This window comes from Euleptes europaea, chromosome 14 (assembly GCF_029931775.1).
Source record: "Euleptes europaea isolate rEulEur1 chromosome 14, rEulEur1.hap1, whole genome shotgun sequence".
Classification (NCBI taxonomy): domain Eukaryota; kingdom Metazoa; phylum Chordata; class Lepidosauria; order Squamata; family Sphaerodactylidae; genus Euleptes; species Euleptes europaea.
The window spans coordinates 52,405,300-52,427,846 of NC_079325.1; the positions used below are offsets into that span (position 1 = coordinate 52,405,300).

General features: G+C 46.7%; 1 protein-coding gene across 1 annotated transcript in view; it reads right to left on the reverse strand.

Moving 5' to 3' along the window:
• TTC16 (tetratricopeptide repeat domain 16) overlaps positions 1-22,487 on the reverse strand; it is a 35,489-nt gene extending 13,002 nt beyond the window's left edge. Inside the window, exons 1-7 of the mRNA XM_056860170.1 lie at positions 22,261-22,487; positions 15,229-15,319; positions 11,284-11,427; positions 9,096-9,196; positions 7,540-7,669; positions 3,663-3,877; positions 570-817 (exon numbers count right to left, since the gene is read on the reverse strand). Coding sequence (XP_056716148.1) covers positions 570-817; positions 3,663-3,877; positions 7,540-7,669; positions 9,096-9,196; positions 11,284-11,427; positions 15,229-15,319; positions 22,261-22,487 — 1,156 coding nt within the window. The remainder of the gene's footprint in view (positions 1-569; positions 818-3,662; positions 3,878-7,539; positions 7,670-9,095; positions 9,197-11,283; positions 11,428-15,228; positions 15,320-22,260) is intronic.
• Positions 22,488-22,547: the final 60 nt, after the last annotated feature.

Sequence of the window (22,547 nt, forward strand, 5' to 3'; positions counted from 1 at the left end):
AGTAGTGGAGACTAATCTGGTAAACTGAATTTATTTCCCCTCTCCTACACATGAAGCTGGATGGCCCAGGCTAGCCTGATCTCGTCAGATCTCAGAATCTAAGCAGGGTCAGCCCTGGTTAGCATTTGGATGGGACACCACCAAGGAATACCAGGGTTGCTGTGCAGAGGAAGCCACTGGCAGACCACCTCAGTCTCTTGCCATGAAAACCCCAAAAGGGGTCGCCATAAGTCGGCTGCGACTTGAAGGCACTTTACACACACACACATGAAGCCAGCTGGGTAACCTTGGGCTATTCACAGTCTCTAAGCCCCACCTACCTCACAGGGTGTCTGTTGTGGGGAGGGGAAGGGGAGGGGATCGTAAGCCGATTTGAGTCTTCCTCAAGTGGTAGAGAAAGTTGGCATATAAAAACCAACTCTTCTTCTTCATTGTCTCTGCACTTTTAAGCATACTTCACCATCCTGGGGACTCAAAACTTGTTTTGTTTGTAAGTTAAAGGTGAAATTATTGGGAAACTGTCCTTGGCAAACAAATACCACATTTTGTGCTTTTTTCCTACCGCTCACCTCCTCTGTTGATGTACAGCCCCTTCTCTTTCTTCTCCCCCTTGATGGCCTTGTTGAGGAGCAAAACCGCCTCTTCGTAGAAGCCCTTGGCATAGCAGTGGACGGCGAAGTCATTGTACGTCAGCAGCACCTGTGCCTGAGCTTCCGCGCCAACCTGGCTTCCCTCCTCCGCTTTGCAGATCTCCACCGCTTGGAGGTAATCATCGATGGCCGCACTGAAGTCTTTCAGCCGCCGCAGAATGGCCCCCCTTGACATAGGTAGCACAAGAAGGGAAAGGGGGAAAGAGGGAAAACAAAATAAATCACCTGGGATAGGGAAAGTTTAGCGGCACTTCTGCCTGGGTTCAATTCGATGTGGAAGTTAAACATTGGGCCTGCCTGCAGAGGAGGTCCAGCCTATTCATCAGCAAGCCGGTTCCTCTTTGGGTCAAAAGTCACGAAATGTTTTCCTAAGAAAACCCAAATCCCCCACGCAATGTAGGTAGTTCTGCCACCAGCTCTCAGTTCCAAAAGGTTTAGCCTTAACAGGGAGGAGCTGAGAGCAACTCTTCCCCAGCTAGTTCCCAAAAGACCAAAAAGACTGCGCCAGCCCTGCAGAGTCGAGATTCTGTCAGGGGAGGGTAGCTGTCAACAAACGTTACAAAAGGTAGGTGGTTTCCACACACATACACACTTAGGCACTTAGATTTAGCCCTGAGGCCCAAAAAGGTTTCACAGACTCCAAAGTAAAGTCAAAGATTTATTCTAAAGAAATGTGCTCATTACAGAAAGTAAAATATTCATGGAAGCAAAATAGCATGAAAACAAGAAAGTCTAACAATTGCTAACTACACATTAATTCTTAAGCAATAGGAGAGGCTTTGCAAGAGGTTACAACGACAAAAGGATTTGCTTCAAAGTTATTACCAGATTTCCAAACGCAAGGCTTGTTTCCATCTTGCAGAGTGTCAGTCCCACAGGGAGTCCCCCTGGGGCAAAGTGATGCAGAATGAGGACACACCAGCGCATCCCCAAAACTCCATAATACTATATCAGAAGAGGTTCATTCTTATACCTTCTGAATTTATCAGCTGGTGATCAGTCAGCCAATGTAGTCGTCAGGAAAACAATAAACCACATTAATATTGGCCATGTCGCCGCTAGCTCTTTGAAGACATGAGGTAATCTGCATCCCTGCAGTGAATGAAAATCACCAGGTGTTTCTGAGAGTCAGAGACAACTAAGGTGTGACAGATGTGTCACCTTGGAAACAAATCTGCGGTTATGGCCTACAATCAGTGAGGAAGCTTCAGAGGAAAGGTAGCTGTGAATGAGCTCTTTCCCCCCGCTCTCAGTCTTCAAACAGAAACCAACTTCACTTTGAAATGTATTTGCTGGGGGCTAGTCTTTGTCCCTAGCCCTCAAAGGATTGATATTAAATTCTGCTAGCTAGGCCGAAGCCAGAGCCAATGTTTTTGAGAGCCAATGTTGTGCAATATTGCAGTAAAAGGAAACGCAGGGCGCTTTTCCTTTACGCTGCCCAATTGGTTATTCAACATGGACGCCTCTAAGGGCCTCTTTACAATGAAGTACACTCGTTGGTTTCCCAAATGGACTGAATAGTACCCCCCCAGACTGTTTCAGATCAGAAACGTGGCGCAAAGGAAGGCTGAAACCCATTCTCCATGTACGGCACAGTGGTATTCTGAACTGGGCACCTCAATTGCGGCAATTGAGGAGATTCTGCAAATCATATCTGACAGCTGTCCCTATTTATCGAATATTACTCACGCCAAATATAGATGGGATTTTTCCAGAGCCCGCTTTGACGCCCTACCTTCTGCCGTTTTAGATGGAAGGTTTCAACATCGACCTATGGAGCAATGGTGTTGCCCCTGTTCGGCCAACGCAGTTGAATCAATCACACACATAGTGCTGCAGTGTGAATTCTATGATGAAATCAGAACAAATACTATTTCCCCTGTGCTTTCTCGTTTTAAGCATCTGAACTTTTTTCTGGGGTGTAAGGATCAATCATGTGGGTAAGTCCAGGATGAGAATCTATTGATTTCATGGCTCTGAGTGAGGTGGGGGGGGGACTTCCCAGAAAGGTAACAAAAGGTGACTGCACCCAGGCAGGGTGGACAAAAGGGCCGGCAGGGTGGAGGCTTCATCTATGCTAGGAGACATTTAGGCAACATTAGTAAAAGGTAATCAAGCTCTCTTGAGATTTTATACACAGGAAGACTTGCATTTGCTGATGAAACTCCATTGGTGCATGGCTTTGCAAGCCCCCACCCCCCACTCCGTGGCCATGGGTAGGCATGCAGGCATCCCATCCGTTAATCCATCTCCTGCCCAAGGTTTTGGACAGGCATTAGCATAGCCAAAGGAGTGCCTTGATCTCCTCTCCTTGATCTCCCCATCTGTTAATCGGTCTCCTGCCCAAGGTTTTGGCCACTCATTAGCATAGCCAAAGGAGTGCCCTGATCTCCCCTCCTCCAAAGCAAGGCATTGCTAGCTCCTAAAATGCGCTTCTTCACAGACCACATTATCCATTGAAGTTTGGGTTGCCAGATCCCTCTTCGTCACCGGCGGGAGGTTTTTGGGGTGGAGCCTGAGGAGGGTGGGGTTTGGGGAGGGGAGGGACTTCAATGTCATAGAGACCAATAATTGCCAAAGCGGCCATTTTCTCCAGGTGAACTGGTCTCTATTGGCTGGAGATCAGTTGTAATAGCAGATCTCCAGCTAGTACCTGGAGGTTGGCAACCCTAACCGAAGGGGACCACCCCTCTAATCTTTACAAAAACAAACAAAACCAGCCCTGTGGCCTCTTCTGAACTTGATCAGGAGCTACAAAGACAAACATGACTGACTGAATTTGAGATGCTGAATTTGAGATGCCTGAGCAGCTTTGTGATGCTACCTGGCAGTCCGGGGGGGGGGCAGTCCCCACTAGCAAATACTGGCGGTCCTGTCAGTCCGGGGAGGGGGGAGCCATGAGCCCTACTGCCCCCACCTCCAGAGTTTATGCCCCTGCCATAAGGCCGCACCAAACACAGATGCAGAGGGACAGAAAGTGGTCGTCCCCCAATACAGTGCTTCTCTTGGTACCTGAAGAGGAAGTAGTCCGCTTCCAGGGGGATGTTCTCGATGGCACGGTTGATTTTCAGCAGCGCCTCCTGCAGGTTTCCCTTCAGTGCCTTGGTCACCGCCTGGTCCTTGTTTTTCTGAGCTTTCTTTCTCAACTTCTCCAGCAAAAGCTGAGCTTCCGTGAGGCCAGGGTCTATTGCGAGAGCTTCTTGGGTGTTATAAAAGCAGGAGGTAGGCTACGGACAGGAGAGGGAGAAGAAGAAACACTAATTGTTGCTTATTATTTATTTAGGGGATTTTACCCTTCCTTCAAGGAGCTCAGGCAGGCATGCGACATTCTCCCCTTCTCCATTTTATCCTCAAAACATCCCTGCGAGGTAGGTTGGGCTGACAGAGACAGTGTCTGGCCCAAACAACCTTCCATGACTGAGTGGAGGTTTGAACTTGGGTCTTCTGTAGAGCCAGCATGGTGTAGTGGTTAAAAGTGGAGGACTCTAATCTGGATAACCGAGTTTGATTCCCCACGCCATCACATGGAGCTGGTTTAGTGACTTTAGGCTAGTCACAGTTCTCTCTGAACTCTCTTAGCCTTGCCTACCTCACATGGTTTCTGTTGTGGGGAGAGGAAGGGAAGGTGATTGTTAGCTGGTTTGAGACTCCTTAAAAGGTAGAGAAAATTGGGGTATAAAAACCAACTCGTTTTCTAGTCTGACTCTCAAACCATTACACCACACTGGCAAAACAGCAAAATAGTGACCATTTTAAAACTAGATGATTTTGGATTCTCAGTCAACAGAAATCTAAACACAACAGAGAAACAGCTACCTCGGACACATTCTGGAGGTATACATCTTTTAAATAAATATATGTGGGGTTAAAAGGCCATGGAATGCAAGATCTACTGGCTCGGTTCAAACGTAATGTCACACCCAGGTTTATTTTAACTGGTGTCAGTTGTGAAACCAGAATTCAGCTCACAGGCAATCAGTCAAACCCTGGTCTACCTCGACAAACATTGGTTTTGGAGGGCGTCATCAGAGAACAAGCCAGGATGTCTGAAACACATCAAAACTGAGTTAGGTGATACATGAGAAAGCCAGTGTGGTGTAGTGGTTAAGAGCAGTGGTTTGGAGCGGTGGAATCTGATCTGGAGAACCAGGTTTGATTCCCCACTCCTCCACCTGAGTGGCAGAGGCTAATCTGGTGAACTGGATTTGTTTTCCCACCCCTACACATGAAGCCAGCTGGGTGACCTTGGCTAGGCACAGCTCTCTCAGCCCCACCTACTTCACAGGGTGTTTGTTGTGGGGAGGGTAAGGGAAGGTATCTGGGCTTCACCTCGTTTTCACCAAGGTCTGATGTGTTGACAGAAGTGTTTTGGAAATTATAAGTTGATATTTAAAATTATAAATCACCTTTTTGGAAATTATATAATTCATTACATTCAGGTATATCGTGGTATTTTTATATATATGTGCCCTGAAGAACATGGCTGCTTTGGAGTCCCTGTCCTCCCCAGGATCCATCCCCAAATCTCCAGGAGTTTCCCATCTTGGATCTGGCAATCTTTCCCTCATCCTCCGTCAGTGGCTGGGAGGGGACCTGGCAACCCTGCCTTGAATACATGTTTCCAGACCTCTTTCTGGCAAGTGGATGTGACATGCATTGTCTCCCACAAAATAAAACATCTAAAAAAGATTTTCCACAATATTTATTTATTGTGGGTTTTTTAGCCAACTTTTAAGCCAAAAATGGTCTCCTGAAGCATTTTATAGTGATTAAAAATGCCAGCTAAAATGGAGCACAAAAACCTGCTTGTAACTAGAGGGATCTTGGCAAGATCTTAGTCCAGCCATGATGGATACCCAGCAGCTGACCTTTGACCCCAGGACTTAAGGATACTGGTGGTAACTGGGAGGAAGTGGATCCCAGCTCCAGCTGGGTTCAGGCCCAATGGAAGAGTCTTTGCACGTGCACACACACAGGGCCGTGCTGTTACTCACCCCTTTCAGGCATGGCCAGGCTATAATCAAATCTGGAAAATCAATTTCTGGGGTTGCAAAATCACATTATAGGGAACAAGCTATGGGTTCAGCCACTGGGCTATAGAGAACATAAAAGCACACATGTTGGATCTCGTTGCCATCTCCGGCGTGGGAAGCTCCTGGAGATTTGAAGGCGGTGCTTGGGAAAGGAAAGGAGCTCAGCGGATATGTGATGTCACACCCTGGACTGTCACGTTCAGGTCAAATGTCACTTCCTCAAACTCCTCCCACTAAAATACAAATGTACATTTCTTGCCTCGTATCACTTTAGCCCACCTTTTCTCCCACCTTACATCACTTGTAGGATTCTGACACATGTGTTCTGTTTATGATAACTGACCCTTTGATTCTAAACGGTTGTGCTGGTCTGACTGGTCACTGTCCAGTTCTTCTCAGTATTAGGGAGAAAACTCCACTCTGAAGGCCCATAGAAGGGCACCGGTCAATGGCAGTTCCACCCTTTCAATCCCTAGCCGCCTTCCTTTTATTGTCTTTACAAGTGACAGTCAGTTTCTCCTTGTCACTATGGGATACCATAGGACAGAGGTTCCCAAACTGTGCTCCAAGGAGCACTTGGTGCTCCACGAAACATCTCCTAGTGCTCCATGAAGAGATTGGAAAGAAAAATACTACTGACATTCAGTTTAGTATATGGGTGCTAGGTGAAAATTAGTGCTCCGTGACAAATTTCTCTCCTGAAAAGTGCTCCATGACTCAAAATGTTTGGGAACCTCTGCCATAGGAGAAAGAAGTACTACAGCATCCATCCTCTGTGGCACCTCTAGGACTTCAGTTCCTTCAAGATTCTATGGTATACCATACAGTCCATCCTGCTATTTCCTCCACAGGAACCCATCCCTGGAGATCAGTTGTAATTCTGGGAGAACTCTAGACCACACCTTGAGGTTGGTGACCCTGGTTTGGTCAGACCAAAAATTCTTCTGGTCCAGCATCCTGTTTCACTACGTAGCCAACCAGATGCTTCCAAAAAGCCTACAGAAGCCAAGGTCTGTTGCTGACCCACAAAACTACCCTCCCATTCAAAAATACTCTGAACCCAGGAGCTTCATTTAGCCATTGTGGCTAAAAGCCACTCTTCCATGAATTGCTCAAAGGTCTCTTTTAAAGCCATCTACACTTGTGGCCAGGAGCCAGTGGTTAAGAGCAGCGGACTCTATTCTGGAGAACTGAGTTTGATTCCCCGCTCCTCCACATGAAGCCTGCTGGGTGACCTTGGGCCAGTCACAGTTCTCTTAGAACTCTCTCAGCCCATGGAGAGGCAAGCAATGGCAAACCACCTCTGAACGTCTTGTCTTGAAAACCCTGTGGGGTCACCATAAGTCAGCCGTGACTTGATGGCACTTACCACTGCCCCCAAGCTTGTGGCCATCAATGGATCACTTCTGAATTATAACAGCCAGAACAGTGTTTTTGTGCATACGATCTGGCGCTAACATAGTGGCTCCCTGACATAGAGACAGGGGCATGCGCAAAGGGCTTCACTGCACCCCTGCCAAGCAACTCTGCCCAAGCTAGGCAGAGTGATACACATGAACACATGAAGCTGCCTTCTGCTGAATCAGACCTTCGGCCCATCAAGTTCAATATTGTCTACTCAGACTGGCAGCAGCTCTCCAGAGACTCCAGTAGAGAGAGGTCTTTCACATCACCTACTTGCCTGGTTCCTTTAACTGGAGATGCCGGGGATTGAACCTGTGACCTTCTGCATGCCAAGCAGCGGCTCTGCCACTGAGCCACAGCCCCTCCCCCACCTCTCTGATAAAAAGACCTTGCAGAAGCTGCCTTGCGCATTCGTTGCAAAGCAAAGCAAAATGGACCCAACTAGCTCTCACCTTCCCAAAGTAATCATAGAGCCGAGCCCGGAGGACGAAAAGATCTGCGTTCCTCTGATCCCGAGCCACCTCTTCGTTGACCATCTGGAGGCACTCATTGTATCTTTTCAGGGCAGCGAGGGAAGCGATGCTCGAAGGGGAAGAGAGATGCGAGCGTTAACAGCGAGATTATGGTTCTGAATCGGCAGAGCGGTCTGGCATGCCCCTCTTGCCCCCAGCCATTAGGGTTGCCAACTTCAGCCTCGCTGTTTTCAATGGGGCTTTTAGCCCTAGTGAGAACGAAAAAAGCCTTTAAAGCCTTCTGGCAGTGTGCAGGGAACGGGTTAGGAGGAGGCGTGCCCGCGCCTTTTCCCCACCGTCCCCGCACACTGCCAGAACGAAAAAAGCCTTTAAAAGGCTTTTTTCGTTCTCACTAGGGCTAAAAGCCCCATTGAAAACAGAGAGGCTGTGCCTGCTAAAAAGCTAAAAAGCAGGCACAGCAACATCGTCCTGGCCGCTGGTGTCCAGGGCCGAAAGGGCATAGGGAGCTGCCTATTAGCAGCTCCGCCCTCCGGAACGCCCCAGGAAGGCGTCCTGGGACGCCGGGACCCCACCTGGGACGCTGACGTTGGCCTCTACGCAGGCAAGACGTTGGCGGAAGGCCCCGCTGGTGTCCCAGGGTGGTGCGGCCGCGCCAGCAGCCAAAGACTGACATCTGGACCTCCACGCCAGCGTTGGGGCCATTAACAACAGAGTAAGTGGACTGGGAGCTGGCGCGGGAGGCCCAGACGTCGGCGCAGCACCTTCCTGGACTAAGAGCTTTCGCCCTTTATTTTATTTTACAAAATAAAAAATAGAAAAGGTAAAAAATAGAAAAATAAAGTGAATAACAGATAAAACTGAGATTACTACTGTGTATGAAGATACCTGGCAAAATCAAACCACGGACATGATTAAAGAGAATAAATTAAACATGCTTAATATACATATAATTTTAAAAATCTCGATATTTCAAGAGTACAACATTCAAAAATAGCTTAACTAATGGTCAAGTGTGCCATATATGAAACAGTTAAATGGATAAATGAAATATATAAACCAGTTTAATTCTGTAATTTCTATAATTATTTCTGTTCATCTCTGCATATTATTTGTTTCTATAAAAACTACTTTAAGCTTGTCAATAAAGGGCGAAAACGCATGGTCACTTTAGCCTCCTTTATTCCGTTTCAGCCAGGATTCAGTCAGGATCGAACGCACGTTTGGCGAAAACGCATGCGTTCAATCCTGGCTGAATCCTGGCTGAAACAGGGAATAAAGGAGGCTAAAGTGACCATGCGTTTTTACCCAAAATGTACTTTTCTACTGAACGTTAAAGAGTTACTTTAAAAATATGTAATATTCAAGCAATATACACAGAAGGTGTTATCTAATCCTCAGACCAAAAGTTAAGAACAGTATGAGTAATATAGTGTCCATTTATCATAAAATTCTATGCTAGGTATTCCTAAAATTCATGGCAACAGAATTTGTTTGGTTGCCAGGGCGCCCTGTCTCAACTCCAAACTCATTTTTACCATCTCCTGCGATAAAGGATATTTTTCGGCTGCAGTTCGGAGGCCTGAGTGAAGGAATCCAAAGCATCCAGGTAGACTTGCTGCTCAAACAGACTCTGCCCCTGCAAATGCAAACATGCAGGAAACCTCAGGACACAGCAGGGAGGGAAATGGAAATCAGGCCTCAACCTGTCCCTTCTCTGTTGTCTGGACACCCCACGGCCGGAGCTTTAAACACAGCTCAAGGATGCTTCCTAGAGAAGCCAAAGTAGCATTGTAGCTAAGAGAATGTGCTGCACTCCAGTTCAAGCCTCTCTTCCACCTATGTGGCTTTTCTCCCTCTCTCATAATACTAGAATGTGGGTTCATCTGCTGAAGCTGGACAGTGAGAAATTCAAAACTGATAAAAGGAAGTATTTCTTCACACAACGCACAGTTAAGGTGTGGAACTCCCTGCCCCAGGATGTGGTGATGGCTGCCAACTTGGAAGGCTTTAAGAGGGGAGTGGACATGTTAATGGAAGAGAGGGTGATTCATGGCTGCTAGTCAAAATGGATACTAGTCATGATGCAGACCTATTCTCTCCAGGATCAGAGGAGCAGGCCTATGATATGAGGTGCTATGGACCACAGGCGTGACAATACAGCTGCAGTCCTCTTGTCTGTGGGCTTCCTAGAGGCACCCTGTTGGCCACTGTGAGAACAGACTGCTGGACTTGATGGACCTTGGTCTGATCCAGCAGGGCTTTTCTTTATGTTCTTATGGTGCACGAACAGCACCATGCTAAGCAGAGTTACACCCATCTAAACCCATTAATGTCAATGGATTTAGCAAGGCATAACTCTGCTCAGGATGGCACTTTAGGTAGCCGTAAGGCTCAGACAGATGAGAGGAAGGCCACACATAACATGCAGATAGAAGGCTAGTGCTGCCTCAATTTGTATCAGGGCTGTGTGGGGTTGGGAGAGGGAAGAGTTAACCATTCAATCTCCACTAGCACATACAAAGCCCTTCATGGCCTTAGTCCCTCATACATGTGAGACCGACTCCCCTTATGCTCTGCCACCACAGCATCGCTTATCGGGGCAGGGCCTTCTGCAGCTGCCAACCTGCAAATGGGCAAAATCAACAACTGCCTTCCCCATTGTGTCACTCACCTTATGGAATGGCCTGCCTGAGCGGGTCAGGAATGCTCCCACTCTCCGGGCTTTCCACAAACTATGTGAAACTGAATTATTCAAGAGGGCTTTCCTATGCAGGCAATAAGATTGCACTATACAAAATGATTCACAAAGTTACTGGGACACATAATTAGGGGCTGCGGTCTATACTACTGTAGATCTCTGGCAGTAAGTAGAATCCTACTATGTAATTTTTGTATCACTTAACATGCCATGTTAATACTTATTCTTTGCTGCAGTTCTCTTTTTTACATTTCTGGTTGGTTACAGATTTCTACAATCCCAATCTAATTGCATTGTTTATAGAATGTCCCATCCTGTTGACTGTATCGACGCACTCTGTGTAATCCACACTGAGTCCCAGTGTGATAGGGGAACTATAAATAATGTAAACAAAGAAATAATATTTAATTCTGGGCTCTCTGCTATGTTGTTACGATTTTAAAGGAGAAAAAAAGCATCCTTTCAAAATACAACACCCCGAGGCAAAGGGAGGCTTCACAGGCTGGCGATCCATCTGCATTTTATGGACAAGATGATATGCAGGATCTTCGTGATGCCTGTTTTAACCCCTACGCGAGCTGCTCTCCCCCTCATCTCCCCTCATCTCCAGGTCTCCCTGGTCCAATGCGTCATCTGCTCTCCTTGGTGACTCTTCTTCAGTGAGTAAGATGGGGGGTCCCCTTCACAGAAAGCATCCTCGCAGAGGTGCCAGAGCTCTGTAGCGAAAACCATTACTGCTCCTGATTTATATCTGTTGGGAAGTCATGCCCAAGAGGGACTAATGGGTACAGGGGGTAGGTTTGCCAACCTCCAGGTGCGGCTTGGAGTTCTCCGGGCATTACAACTGATCTCCAGACGAGAAAGACCAGTTCCCCTGGAGAAAATAGCAGCTTCGAATGGCATCACGTCCCTGATGAGTTCCCACCCTACGCTCGACCCCCAGATCTCCAGGAATTTCTCAGCCCAGAGTTGGCGACCCTAAGGGGACAGCATTTCAGCTTGGGAGGCGTGGCATTCTGTTTTACCTGCAGGTACAAGATGAAGGCAAGGCGGACCAGGCATTCTTCCTTCACCAGCGTCATGGAATAGACCTTCCTGAGATGCAGGGCAGCAGACTGGAAGTCACAGAGCTGAAGAAAAGCTTCCGCCTTCTGTTCATATAGCTCCACCTGTACGGGGGATAAGGCAGGCAGCTGTCAGGCCGGTTGGGGGAAGCAAAATCTCTTCCTTCTCTGACAGAGGATATCAGCACAGCCTAGGACAGGGGTCCTCAACAATTTTGAGCCTGCGGGCACCTTTGGATTTCTAAGAAGAAGAGAGAAGAGGAGTTGGTTTTTTATATGCCGACTTTCTCTACCACTTAAGGAAGACTCAGACCAGCTTACAATCACCTTCTCTTCCCCCCCTCACAACAGACACCCTGTGAGGTAGGTGGGCCTGAGAGAGCTCTAAGAGAGCTGTGACTAGTCCAAAGTCACCTGGCAGGCTTCATGGGTAGGAGTGAGGAAACCAACCCGGTTCTCCAGATTAGAGTCTGCCGCTCATGTGGAGGAGTGGGCAATCAAACCCGCTTCCCAGATTAGAGTCCACCGCTCCAAACCACCGCTCTTAACCACTACACCACGCTGGCTCTCATATACTGTGGTAGGCGCAGCCACAAAGTGGCTGCCTCAGGAGGCAAAGCCAGCCACACAACGGCTGCCACAGGAGAAAGGGAACAGGAAGGGAGGCCGGCGACGTTGGAAAACCACTGCTGCCCGCAGCCTGGCAGAACAGCTCAGGCTTACGGGCCCTGTGGCACTGCGTCAGGCCCTGCAGGGCCCTGGTCTCATTAGAGAGGGAGGTTCCCCCATGCCGGGGTTAGGGCCAAGAAAGCCATGGCCCTGGCTGAGGACAGCCGGGCACTCTTCGGGCCGGGAACCACCAGCAGGTTGGTGTTTGCAGAGTGCAACGCTGCCGAAGAGGACCTGAGGGATAGGCACCTGAGGGACAAGCATCGTTAAACTCAGAGCGACCTGTCAGCATGGCGCAAGGGGTGAGGAAGAGAGCCGACTCTCGATTGGAAGAGGAAATATTTTACCTCAGCGGGCAGAAGGGTTCAACGGTGAACCTTTCCTTCGTTCCGGGCGAGGCGAAGGGAGGGATGAAGGGAGAGGAGAGGAGAAGAAGGGGAGTTCAGCTCAGACATGTGGAAACCCATCCCTGAGATTCTTGGTGGGGGGCGGGATGTGTTTGCTCCACCTGAAGGTAACTAGCATGATGCAATTTATATATATATATATATATATATATATATATATATATATATATATATATATATATATATATATATGCATCAGCTCATGAGCAACACCTGCTCTATCCAGCTCTATCCAGTTTCCCACAGTGCGATGTGTTACCGACCTCACAGTTCCTGATATGCAATGACTTGCTATCTTGACAAATGCTGCTGCAGTCCGCTTGTTTGTGGGCTTCCTAGAGGCACCTGGCTGGCCACAATAATCAATAAACAAGATTATTATAAAGTTTATTATATATAATATAATATATAATAAGCTAGTTTAATCTTTTTTAATAAGGCTCCTTTATGTTTAAGAAAACAGACTGCGACTGAAATCTCACCCACACAGTAAGACTGCTCTTAAATGCTAAAGCGCACACCGACAGGGGTAGCTAAGTTGGTTGGAAGTTCTGCCCTTTGTACTTCCTCAGAGGAATCCTTACCAGGGTTCTCCAAGACACTGAGTTACTGCGAGGCTGGGTTTTATATCTTGGGGTGGTGGCAGGAAGAGGAAACGTGCATTTTACATGCGAGCAAGCAGGCAACACGCATGTGGGAACACAGAGACCCAGTGCAGGAATGTGACAACTTCAACAAAGGCCCCACTTCCTTTGCTTTCAACCTAATTAATTACTTCCTGTGCTCTTGTGAGCTGCCAGTTAACTTGTGACACTCATTAATCCATGGGAAATTATACTACTGTGTTCCCCTGGAGAAGCACGGCGCTGACATCCCACTTTTCATTTTGTAGCCAGCCATCATTTATAAGAACATAAGGACATAAGAAAGCCTCTGCTGGATCAGACCCAGGCCCATCAAGTCCTGCAGTCTGACACAGTGGCCAGCCAGGTGCCTCTAGGAAACCCACAAACAAGCGGACTGCAGCAGCATTTGTCAAGATAGCAAGTCATTGCATGTCAGGAACACATTGCACTGTGGGAAACTGAATAGAGCTGGATAGAGCAGGTGTTGCTCATGAGCTGATGCAAGAAGGTGAAATGGGTGCAATGACTAAGCAAATGAGTCAGCTGTGTGCTGATTGGTTCCTGTACACCTGAAATGTATAAATGTACTGAGAAATGTAACCAACGCGCGGGAGATAGTTGGTGGAGTGTCGAGAGTGTGTGAGTTGGAGTTTATGCACTGTCAATAAACAATCACTGGCTTTTTGTAGCTTGGCTGTTTCTGGATTCTATACTAAGGACTCTATAATTAATCCGCCAAGCTCCTCGCGACAGCATTGTCCTGCCTGTGTTCCACAGCACATAATATAACAGGCATGCTCCTCTGATCCTGGAGATAATAGGTATGCATCATGACTAGTATCCATTTTGACTAGTAGCTATGAATACCCCTCTCCTCCAGCTATCTCCAGCTTCTGGCATTGCCCTTTAACGCACACCCAGGTACAGCCAAAGTATTATTTTCACAACTAGAAGCTCTCTGCCACGGAAGCCAGACAACTTATACCTCTGGGTGGGTGAGGCGTGCAAAGTACTAACTACAGCATCATGCAAGAGGCCAGTCAAGCTCATCTCACAGAGGCAAGCAGTGAAGCAAGAAGAACTAGATTTACTGCTTGCCTCTGGTCACTTGACATTTTTCTGCAGTTCTGTTCTTTCCTTGCACAGCCCCATACCCACAGCTACAGACTACAGTAACTGATGGGTAATACAGTAATATTGCAATTGGGTTCTAACGCTTTGAAAAAATTACTCTACCATCAAGCAATGGAACTTCAGCATTCAGCTGAGACAACTAACCATTGTTATTCTAAAAATCCAGGCTGCATTTCGATGTCAAATTCAACTGTGGTTTATAAATTCCATTTTGAACAAACCCCAGTTTGGTTGTGATTTTGAATGGAGACAGTCCATCAAATGAAGGCTTATTGGTTGGCACCAAAACAGGCTTGTTAACCACAGTTAGTAGTAACTGTGCTTTTGTTATAAGGAATTCAGAAACCACAGTTTGTTGTGCAGCAGTAACCTTTGTAGCCACCTGGCTACTGAGACAGCCATATAAGGATTATGTCCTCTTGCTGGCACCCTGACCTGGATGGCATGGGCTAGCCCAATCTGGTCAGATCTCAGAAGCTAAGCAGGGTCAGTCCTAGTTAGTATTTAGATGGGAGACTATTGAGGAAGCCCAGGGTCTGCTCTGAAGCAGGCAATAGCAAACCACCTCTGGTTGTCTCTTGCCTTGAAGACCATATGAGGTCACTATAAGTGGGCTGTGATTTGACAGCACTTTCCACCATCACCTCTTTGCAGGCAGGAGGAAAGGAGGCAAGAAGCAGCTAAACTAGACTTGGTTCTTTACATCTTGTAGACCAGCCAGGGTTTGTAGAATGAACCACGGTTTGTTGTCATGTCTGGCTGAAACCTCAATGTGACAACTACATTGCAAGAAGCAGCTAAAGTAGGCTTGATTCTTTACTTCTTGTAGACCAGCCAGAGTTTGTAGTACGAACCACGGTTTGTTGTCATGTTTGACTGAAACCTCTATGTGACAACTACATTGCGATAGTGGTGATGTCACCAAGAGCACTTTGGAATGGGCATGACAAAGAACTGCCTCTGTTCTCCAGGCGCTCAATCATATTCCTTGGCACACAGAGAAGATTTGTGCAGATGCGGGCTGCTCCGGGGACCATCACATTCCCTGATTCCCACCTTGGCCACCTTACCCTCTTAGGATCCAAGTTCAGGGCTTTGGTATAGCAGGTGATTGCTTTTTCCCACTCTCCCTGGGAGAAAAACTTTTTGCCTTCTTGACAGCTGAGGAAGGAAAGAAAGAGGTAACAGCTAACAGCAAAAATTCATCTTCCTCCTTGACTGATCGGCACAAAAGTATCCTAACACCCAAAAAACTGGCAGAAGGAGATACTCACTGCTCCTCTGCTCGCTCATGCAGAATGTTTTCTAAGGCCCCCCATTTGGGGGGGCTCTTTATATGTCGTAAGGTCTGGGTGGTCCCAAAAATGCGACCCAGGGATTTCTCCCGGGCTTCCTGAAGCTTTTCTTCAGTGACTGCCGTGGGGAAGAATTCCAGGCGAACAGTGGACATTTTGATTTCCTGTGAGGAAAAACAGCTGTAAGCAGGAACAAAGGCTCGGAGCCTCCTCAGAACTCATTATTATTAAGTAATAGTAATGAAAATGCAGAGCGCTTCCCCTCGATTACTGAGAATGACCACAGCCATCCCCAACGCATCTGGGGCAAAGTGTTTTCTATGTCAGGGAGAACAGCTTCAAGACAAGGCCTGACTCTTGTTGGAGTTTTGGTGGGCAGAGCTGTAGGCAGAGCTGCAAGCTTAAAACTTAAATTCTGTTCCAAGGATAACACAGTTCTAGCACTGGTATAAATTATGCAAATCAATCAGATCTTCATAATTTCATTCATTTTGCTTCATTCATTCTACACTATTTTTACTACTGTGTTTGTTAATTTTTTTTAATTGACTGTGTGTGTGTGTGTGTGTGTGTGTGTGTGTGTGTGTGTGTATAAAGGGATACAGGAACAGAAAAAAGAGGGAAGGGGAAAAAAGGTAAAACATATTTCATCTTCCGAGCCTTGGCAAATCATCCTAAAGAGTTTAACATCTTAATTGAGAAAATCTAGTACCATAACTTCTATCATTTGAGCTAAGCATCTAGACATCTTATATCTCACTAAACTTTTTCTTATAATAAACCCTTGGTTTCTTGATTTTTAAATTGTTTATTTATCCCATAGGTAGTAATCACAGAAAGGTTGCCATTTCAAACAAATTCATCTAAATTGTCGTTATTGATACCCGACTTTTCCAAGAACAATTTTGTACAAAGCAGTAAACAACAGCAACCATAACACAGTAAAATCAAAACTAAGATTAGAAACCAGCTGTAGATAACCAACATCACAGCAGCCAAACTTTAAATTGTTAAATCACCTAACAGCAGATTTATTTATTTCATTTCATTTATACCCCGCTTTTCCGCTCCAATGGCTTACAACACTCTCGTTTTCTCCATTGTCTTCACAACAACCCTGTGAGGTAGGTTAGGCCCATGATCGCTAAATGGATCCTCCATGATCAGGGGCAGTCTACTTCTGAAAACCATTTGCCAGGAGGAGGGAAACAACAGGCAATGGTGGTTGCCTTTGTGGGCTTTCTGGGCTGGCCATTGTTGGTAAGAGGACTTTATTTATTTAAAACAAGTCTATGCTGCTTTTCCATCCAACTCAGGGTCTTCAAGGCAGCAAGCATGTCAAACATTAAAACAGAGTTCAAAATACAAATACATACATACATACATACACATATATATATGTATATATATATGTGTGTGTGTGTGTGTGTGTGTGTATAAATAAACAATTACATCAAACATATAAGTGGCCGCTTTCACACATCCAGAATAATGCACTTTCAGTCTACTTTCAATGTGCTTTAACGATCGTTTGCAAGTGGATTTTGCCATTTCACACAGACCATTTATGCTTGGTAATTAGCAGCGCGTTCCCGGCTGAATTACCCCACATATTTTCTTGAGTTTTTCACAGTGAACAGTTGTTCAGGAAGTGATGGCGAAGCCGGTGCATATCTGCTTCGCATTACTTAAGAGCCCCTTTAAAGCAACTTTTTGTGTTTGCTCCACCCCTACACCGAATAATCCCCTCAAGGAACCATGCAAACTGACAGCCACGTGTTAGCTATGCAAACGGCGGCTGGCTAACGGAAGGAACAAAGGAGCAGGTGAGTGGGGTGTGAGTGGAATTTCTCCTTTTGCGTCAGGACTGTGAATAGTCATTTTAAAAGCCACATTTTAAAAAAGAGCTTTGAGCGAGCTTCAAAATTGACCCTGCATAAATGGCCACAGTAAAATTCAGCTGCAAAGTGCATTATTCTGGATGTGTGAAAGCACCCATAGGCACACAACCAGGAAGGAAGTCTTCAACCACTGGCGGAAGACAATAGAGGGAGGCAGATGAATCTCCCCGGGGAAGGGAGTTCCAAAGTTTTGGCCCCACAACCGAGAAGGCCTTTTCTCAGTAGGGTTGCCAGCTCTGGGTTGGGAAACACCTGGAGGTTTTGGGGGTGGAGCCTGAAAAGGGCAGGGTTTGGAGAGGGGAGGGACTTCAATGCCATAGAGTCCAATTGCCAAAGCAGCCATTTTCTCCAGGGGAACTGATCTCTGTTGCCTGGAGATCAGCTGTAATAGGGAAGATCTCCAGCCACCGCAACCCTAATTCACAGGTTCCAACTCATTTAGGCAGGGAAACCCAAAGCGAGGCACCCAAAGACGACAGGTGTAGAAAGTTAGGTTCATATGGGAGAAGGCCGTCTTTAAGGATGATGATGGACTCTTGGCCTGATCCAGCAGACCCAGGGTTGCCAACTCTAGGCTGGGAAATTTCTGGAGATTCGGGGGTGGAGCCTGGGGGAGGGCAGGATTTAGGGAGGGGAGAGATCTCAACAGGGTGCAATACTATAGAGCCCCCCTCCAAAGCAGCCATTTCCTCCAGGGGAACTGATCTCTGTTGTCTGGAGTTCAGATGTGATTAGGGTTGCCAACCTCCAGGTAGTAGCTGGAGATCTCCTGCTGTTACAACTCACCTCCAACCGGTAGAGATCAGTTCCCCTGGAGGAAGTGGCTGCTTTGGCAATTGGACTCTCTGAAAATGAAGTCCCTCCTCCCCTCCTCAAGCCCCGCCTTCCTCCGGCTGCGCCCCAAAAATCTCCAGGTATTTCCCAAGCCGGAGCTGGCAACCCTAGCTGTGATTCCAGGAGACGTCCTGGCCCCACTTGGAGATTGGGACACCTAAGCAGGCCCCCAAGTCCCTTTTCATTCCCGATCGCCCCTTTCCATTGCCTCTCCTGCGCCTTTCCAGGGGTGTCTCACCTTCCTCTCCCCCCCCTGCTCCTCTCCCTCCTCCATGCCTCCCGCCGCTGCAGCTCCGGACTGGCGTCTCCCCGTTGCTAAGTAAACCCAGCTGCTGATGCTGCCGGCTCCGCAGCCGTTGCTACCCTAGGACCCGCCGCTAGAGGGAGCAAGGGAGTCCGACGAAGCGCTCTTTGCAATCATGATCCTTGGAGTGGGGGGGCTGGCTGGTGAAGGTGGGGGGAAGAGGGTCAAGCTGCAAAGAGAGTGGGAAATCTGTTAGGATCTGAAACTTACTTAATTAATCTGCTACCATTCAGGGTGATGGATCTTGGTTTATGTGTGTGTGTGTGTGTTAAGTGCCGTCAAGTCGTTTCCGACTCATGGCGACCCTATGAATGAAAGTCCTCCAAAATGTCCTATCTTTGACAGCCTTGCTCAGATCTTGCAAATTGAAGGCTGTGGCTTCCTTTATTGAGTCAATCCATCTCTTGTTGGGTCTTCCTCTTTTCCTGCTGCCCTCAACTTTTCCTATCATGACGGTCTTTTCCAGTGACTCTTGTCGTCTCATGACGTGACCAAAATACGACAGCCTCAGTTTAGTCATTTTAGCTTCTAGGGTCAGTTCAGGCTTGATTTGATCTATAACCCACTGATTTGTTTTGTTTGGCAGTCCACGGAATCCATAACACTCTCCTCCAACACCACATTTCAAAGGAATCTATTTTCTTTCTATCAGCTTTCTTCATTGTCCAGCTTTCACACCCATACATAGTAATAGGGAATATGATGGCATGAATTAATCTAGTCTTGGTGGCCAGAGTCACATCCTTACACTTCAAAATCTTTTCTAGCTCCTTCATGGCTGCCCTTCCCAGTCTCAATCTCCTTCTAATTTCTTGGCTTATGGTTTATGGCTTATCTTGGTTTATGGCTTATTGAAAATAAAGGTTAATCACACACAAAAATACCACAGAGTCGTTTTCTTAATCAAATCAATTCTTTACTAACTAATCTCAAGGGTAGGGTACATGGATTAAACAATAAACATCCTACATATCTAAGTTCCCTAGACTTGCTAAACTCCTTTAGCAGTTACTATGCTTACTCACGAGTAGCCATTCTCACAGGGAGAATGTGCTCCTCCATGCTTGCAGGTTGGTAACTTACAAGTAACTGAGATACAGTTTCTCTTTCAAACAAAGGATATACCAAAGCAGTAAAATGCAGATTACTTTGCCTAGGTGACCATATGACATGAAAGCAATGGCGATCTGCTCTTCCTGACCATTTGGCTAATTAACCCTTTGACTGTCTGACATGTAACGAATCTCGCTATCTAAGACCCAACAAAATCCCCCACGTTTTACAATGTGTTTTAGTTTTCTGCAGACGTCTGTGTTCTCCCATTAGTTCTTGCTGTTCAGGAGTAATGGCTAAAAGGGGGCGAGCTGGGAAACCCCCAATTCAAATTTCACCCCAGCAATGAAATTCACTAGGCTGGGTTCAGCAAGGTTTGCCAGCTCCGGGATGGGAAATTCTTGGAGATTTTGGAGGTGGAGGGAGACTGCAGCCAAGAAATCAGAAGGAGACTTCTGACTGGGAAGGGCAGTCATGAAGGAGCTAGAAAAGATTCTGAAGTGTAAGGATGTGTCACTGGCCACCAAGATCAAGTTCATTCATGCCATCACATTCCCTATTACGATGTATGGATGTGAAAGCTGGACATTGAAGAAAGCTGATAGGAAGAAAGTAGATTCTTTTGAAATGTGGTGTTGGAGAGCATTATAGATACCGTGGACTGCCCCCCCCCAAAAAAAAATCAGTGGGTTATAGATCAAATCAAGCCTGAACTTATCCTAGAATCTAAAATGTCTAAACTGAGGCTGTCGTACTTTGGTGACATTATGAGAAGAGTCACTGGAAAAGACAATCATGCTAAGAAAAGTGGAAGGCAGCAGGAAAAGAGGAAGACCCAACAAGAGATGGATAAACTCTATAAAGGAAGCCACGGTTTTGGGGGCTGGGCCTAATGAGGGCAGAGTTTGGGGAGGGGTTTCAATGCCAGAGTCCAATTGCCAAAGTGACATTTTCTCCAGGTGAACTGATCTCTAATGGGTGGAGATCAGTTGTAATAGCAGATCTCCAGCTAGTACCTGGAGGTTGGCAACCCTATTGCAAAGATATTGCCTTTCTCCAGCCTCTGAGTTAGCCTGGTGCATAAAATGGTTGTAATATTGTATAAATAGCAGCAGGGCTGCAAATGCAGACCTAGCAACAATAAAAATGCAATTTTTAGGGTTGCCAACTTTGGTTTGGGAAATTCCAGGGGGTGGAGCCTGGGGAGGGTGAGGCTTGGGGAGGGGTGGAACCTTGTGGGGGTATAATGCTGAGGAGTCCACCTTCTGAAGCTGTCATTTCCTCCAGGGGAGCTAATGTCTGTAGTCTGGAGGGACAGTGTAAATCCAGGAGATGTCCAGGTCCCACCTGGAGGTGGGCAACCCTATGCACATACTCACCCCCCCCATGCAATGCTCCAACACTCCTGGTTTCACTAATGCCTACTTTCCATCCAAGGCTTGTAAATAATACTGGTCTGTGGACTGTTCCCCTCCAGTCTGCAGGATACAACTGTTTCTACATTTAAATAAAACCTCCCCACCCACAGAAAAGTAGAATCTCAGGGAGAAGCCTGGGCTAGATTCTTTCTTCCTATCTTTTTAGTTTTCTGCATGCAGGGATATTCTTTTCATGCACAAACAGTTATATACAGGAGCAATCCGCCACGTGAGCCCCCATTTGCGATCTGAAGTGGTACTAACTGCCCTGACAGAGGTTGACTGCGTCAGTGGGACCCAGGCCTGCCTCAAAGTTTTTGCTATCTAGAAGTCTTTCTTGCTCTTTTGTTATCATCTTGTTCGTTCTATCTAGTACTGCTCATCTATCTGTCTGTCTATCTCTGCTCATACAGCTATAGCCTTCAGCAGAAAATAAAGGATTATAAAATGTCTTACTTAGTGTTATTCTTTGGGTAATTATTGCCCCTATAAATTTTGCCAAAGAGAGTAACAGAATCATTTGTATCTGATAGCAGCCACGTCTCCTGCGTCCTCCTACAGCGAGATGCCTCCTTGGACCTTTCCAAATTTATAAATGATTAATTAAACCAGCCCTCAATTCAATAAATAGAGGACAATCCATGATCATATGTTCAATAGTTTCAACTATCATGTTCCATTTGAATGTGGCTCTAATGTTATCATCTTGTTATGAAAAACAGACTAACTTATGATGACCCTGGCCCTAGGCCTTAATAATGGATTGGGTAAAATGGCTAGGTATCTAGATAACCTAGAGATACCGTCTCCACGCTGCACTTTTCTATTAGCTAGGGTTAACGCATTCCCATCTAGGATGCTCTTAGGCCGATACTTTCAGATCCCTAGACATGAACGCTTACGCACATGCGGTTTAAATTTGTTGGATACAATTGACCACATCCTTTTAGATTGCCCCTTCTATGAGACTCTGCGGGATAAACTGCTATTTACTTTGCTCCAGTACAAGAGACACAGGAGTAATGAAGTGAAATGCAAATTTCTCGAGTGATCACGATCCTAAAATTACGGCTACCGTGGCTGAATTTCTTACAGGAGCTCTTAAAGAACAAGAAAAGTTTTATTAACCCGACTTGTAACTTATATGTATTGCCCTTTGGAGGTATATTGTTGTTTTATCTCTGTCTTTTGGTATGCCAATAAAGGTTAATGAAATGGAAAAAAAAATCTGATGACCCTGGAGTATGCTCGCGCGTGCGTTTGTGGCGGGATTGCTGGCATAAAAAGGATTGCTGACCCGTTAGAAACAGTTAGAAACAGCCGCTCCGACCGCCTTCTACGCGGAGAGGCCGGCGAGCTGCCGCCCACAACAAAGATGGCGCCACAGCCGTAGCGCCTGCCTGGCCAGGCGTGCATCTGCCAGGACTTCTGCGATAGCCGCCGACTACGCGGAGAGGCCGGCGAGCTGCCGCCCACAACAAAGATGGCGTCACAGCCGTAGCGCCTGCCCGGCCAGGCGTGCATCTGCCAGGACTTCTGCGATAGGCCACGGGCAGCAGTGACGCCTCACGACACTTGACGACG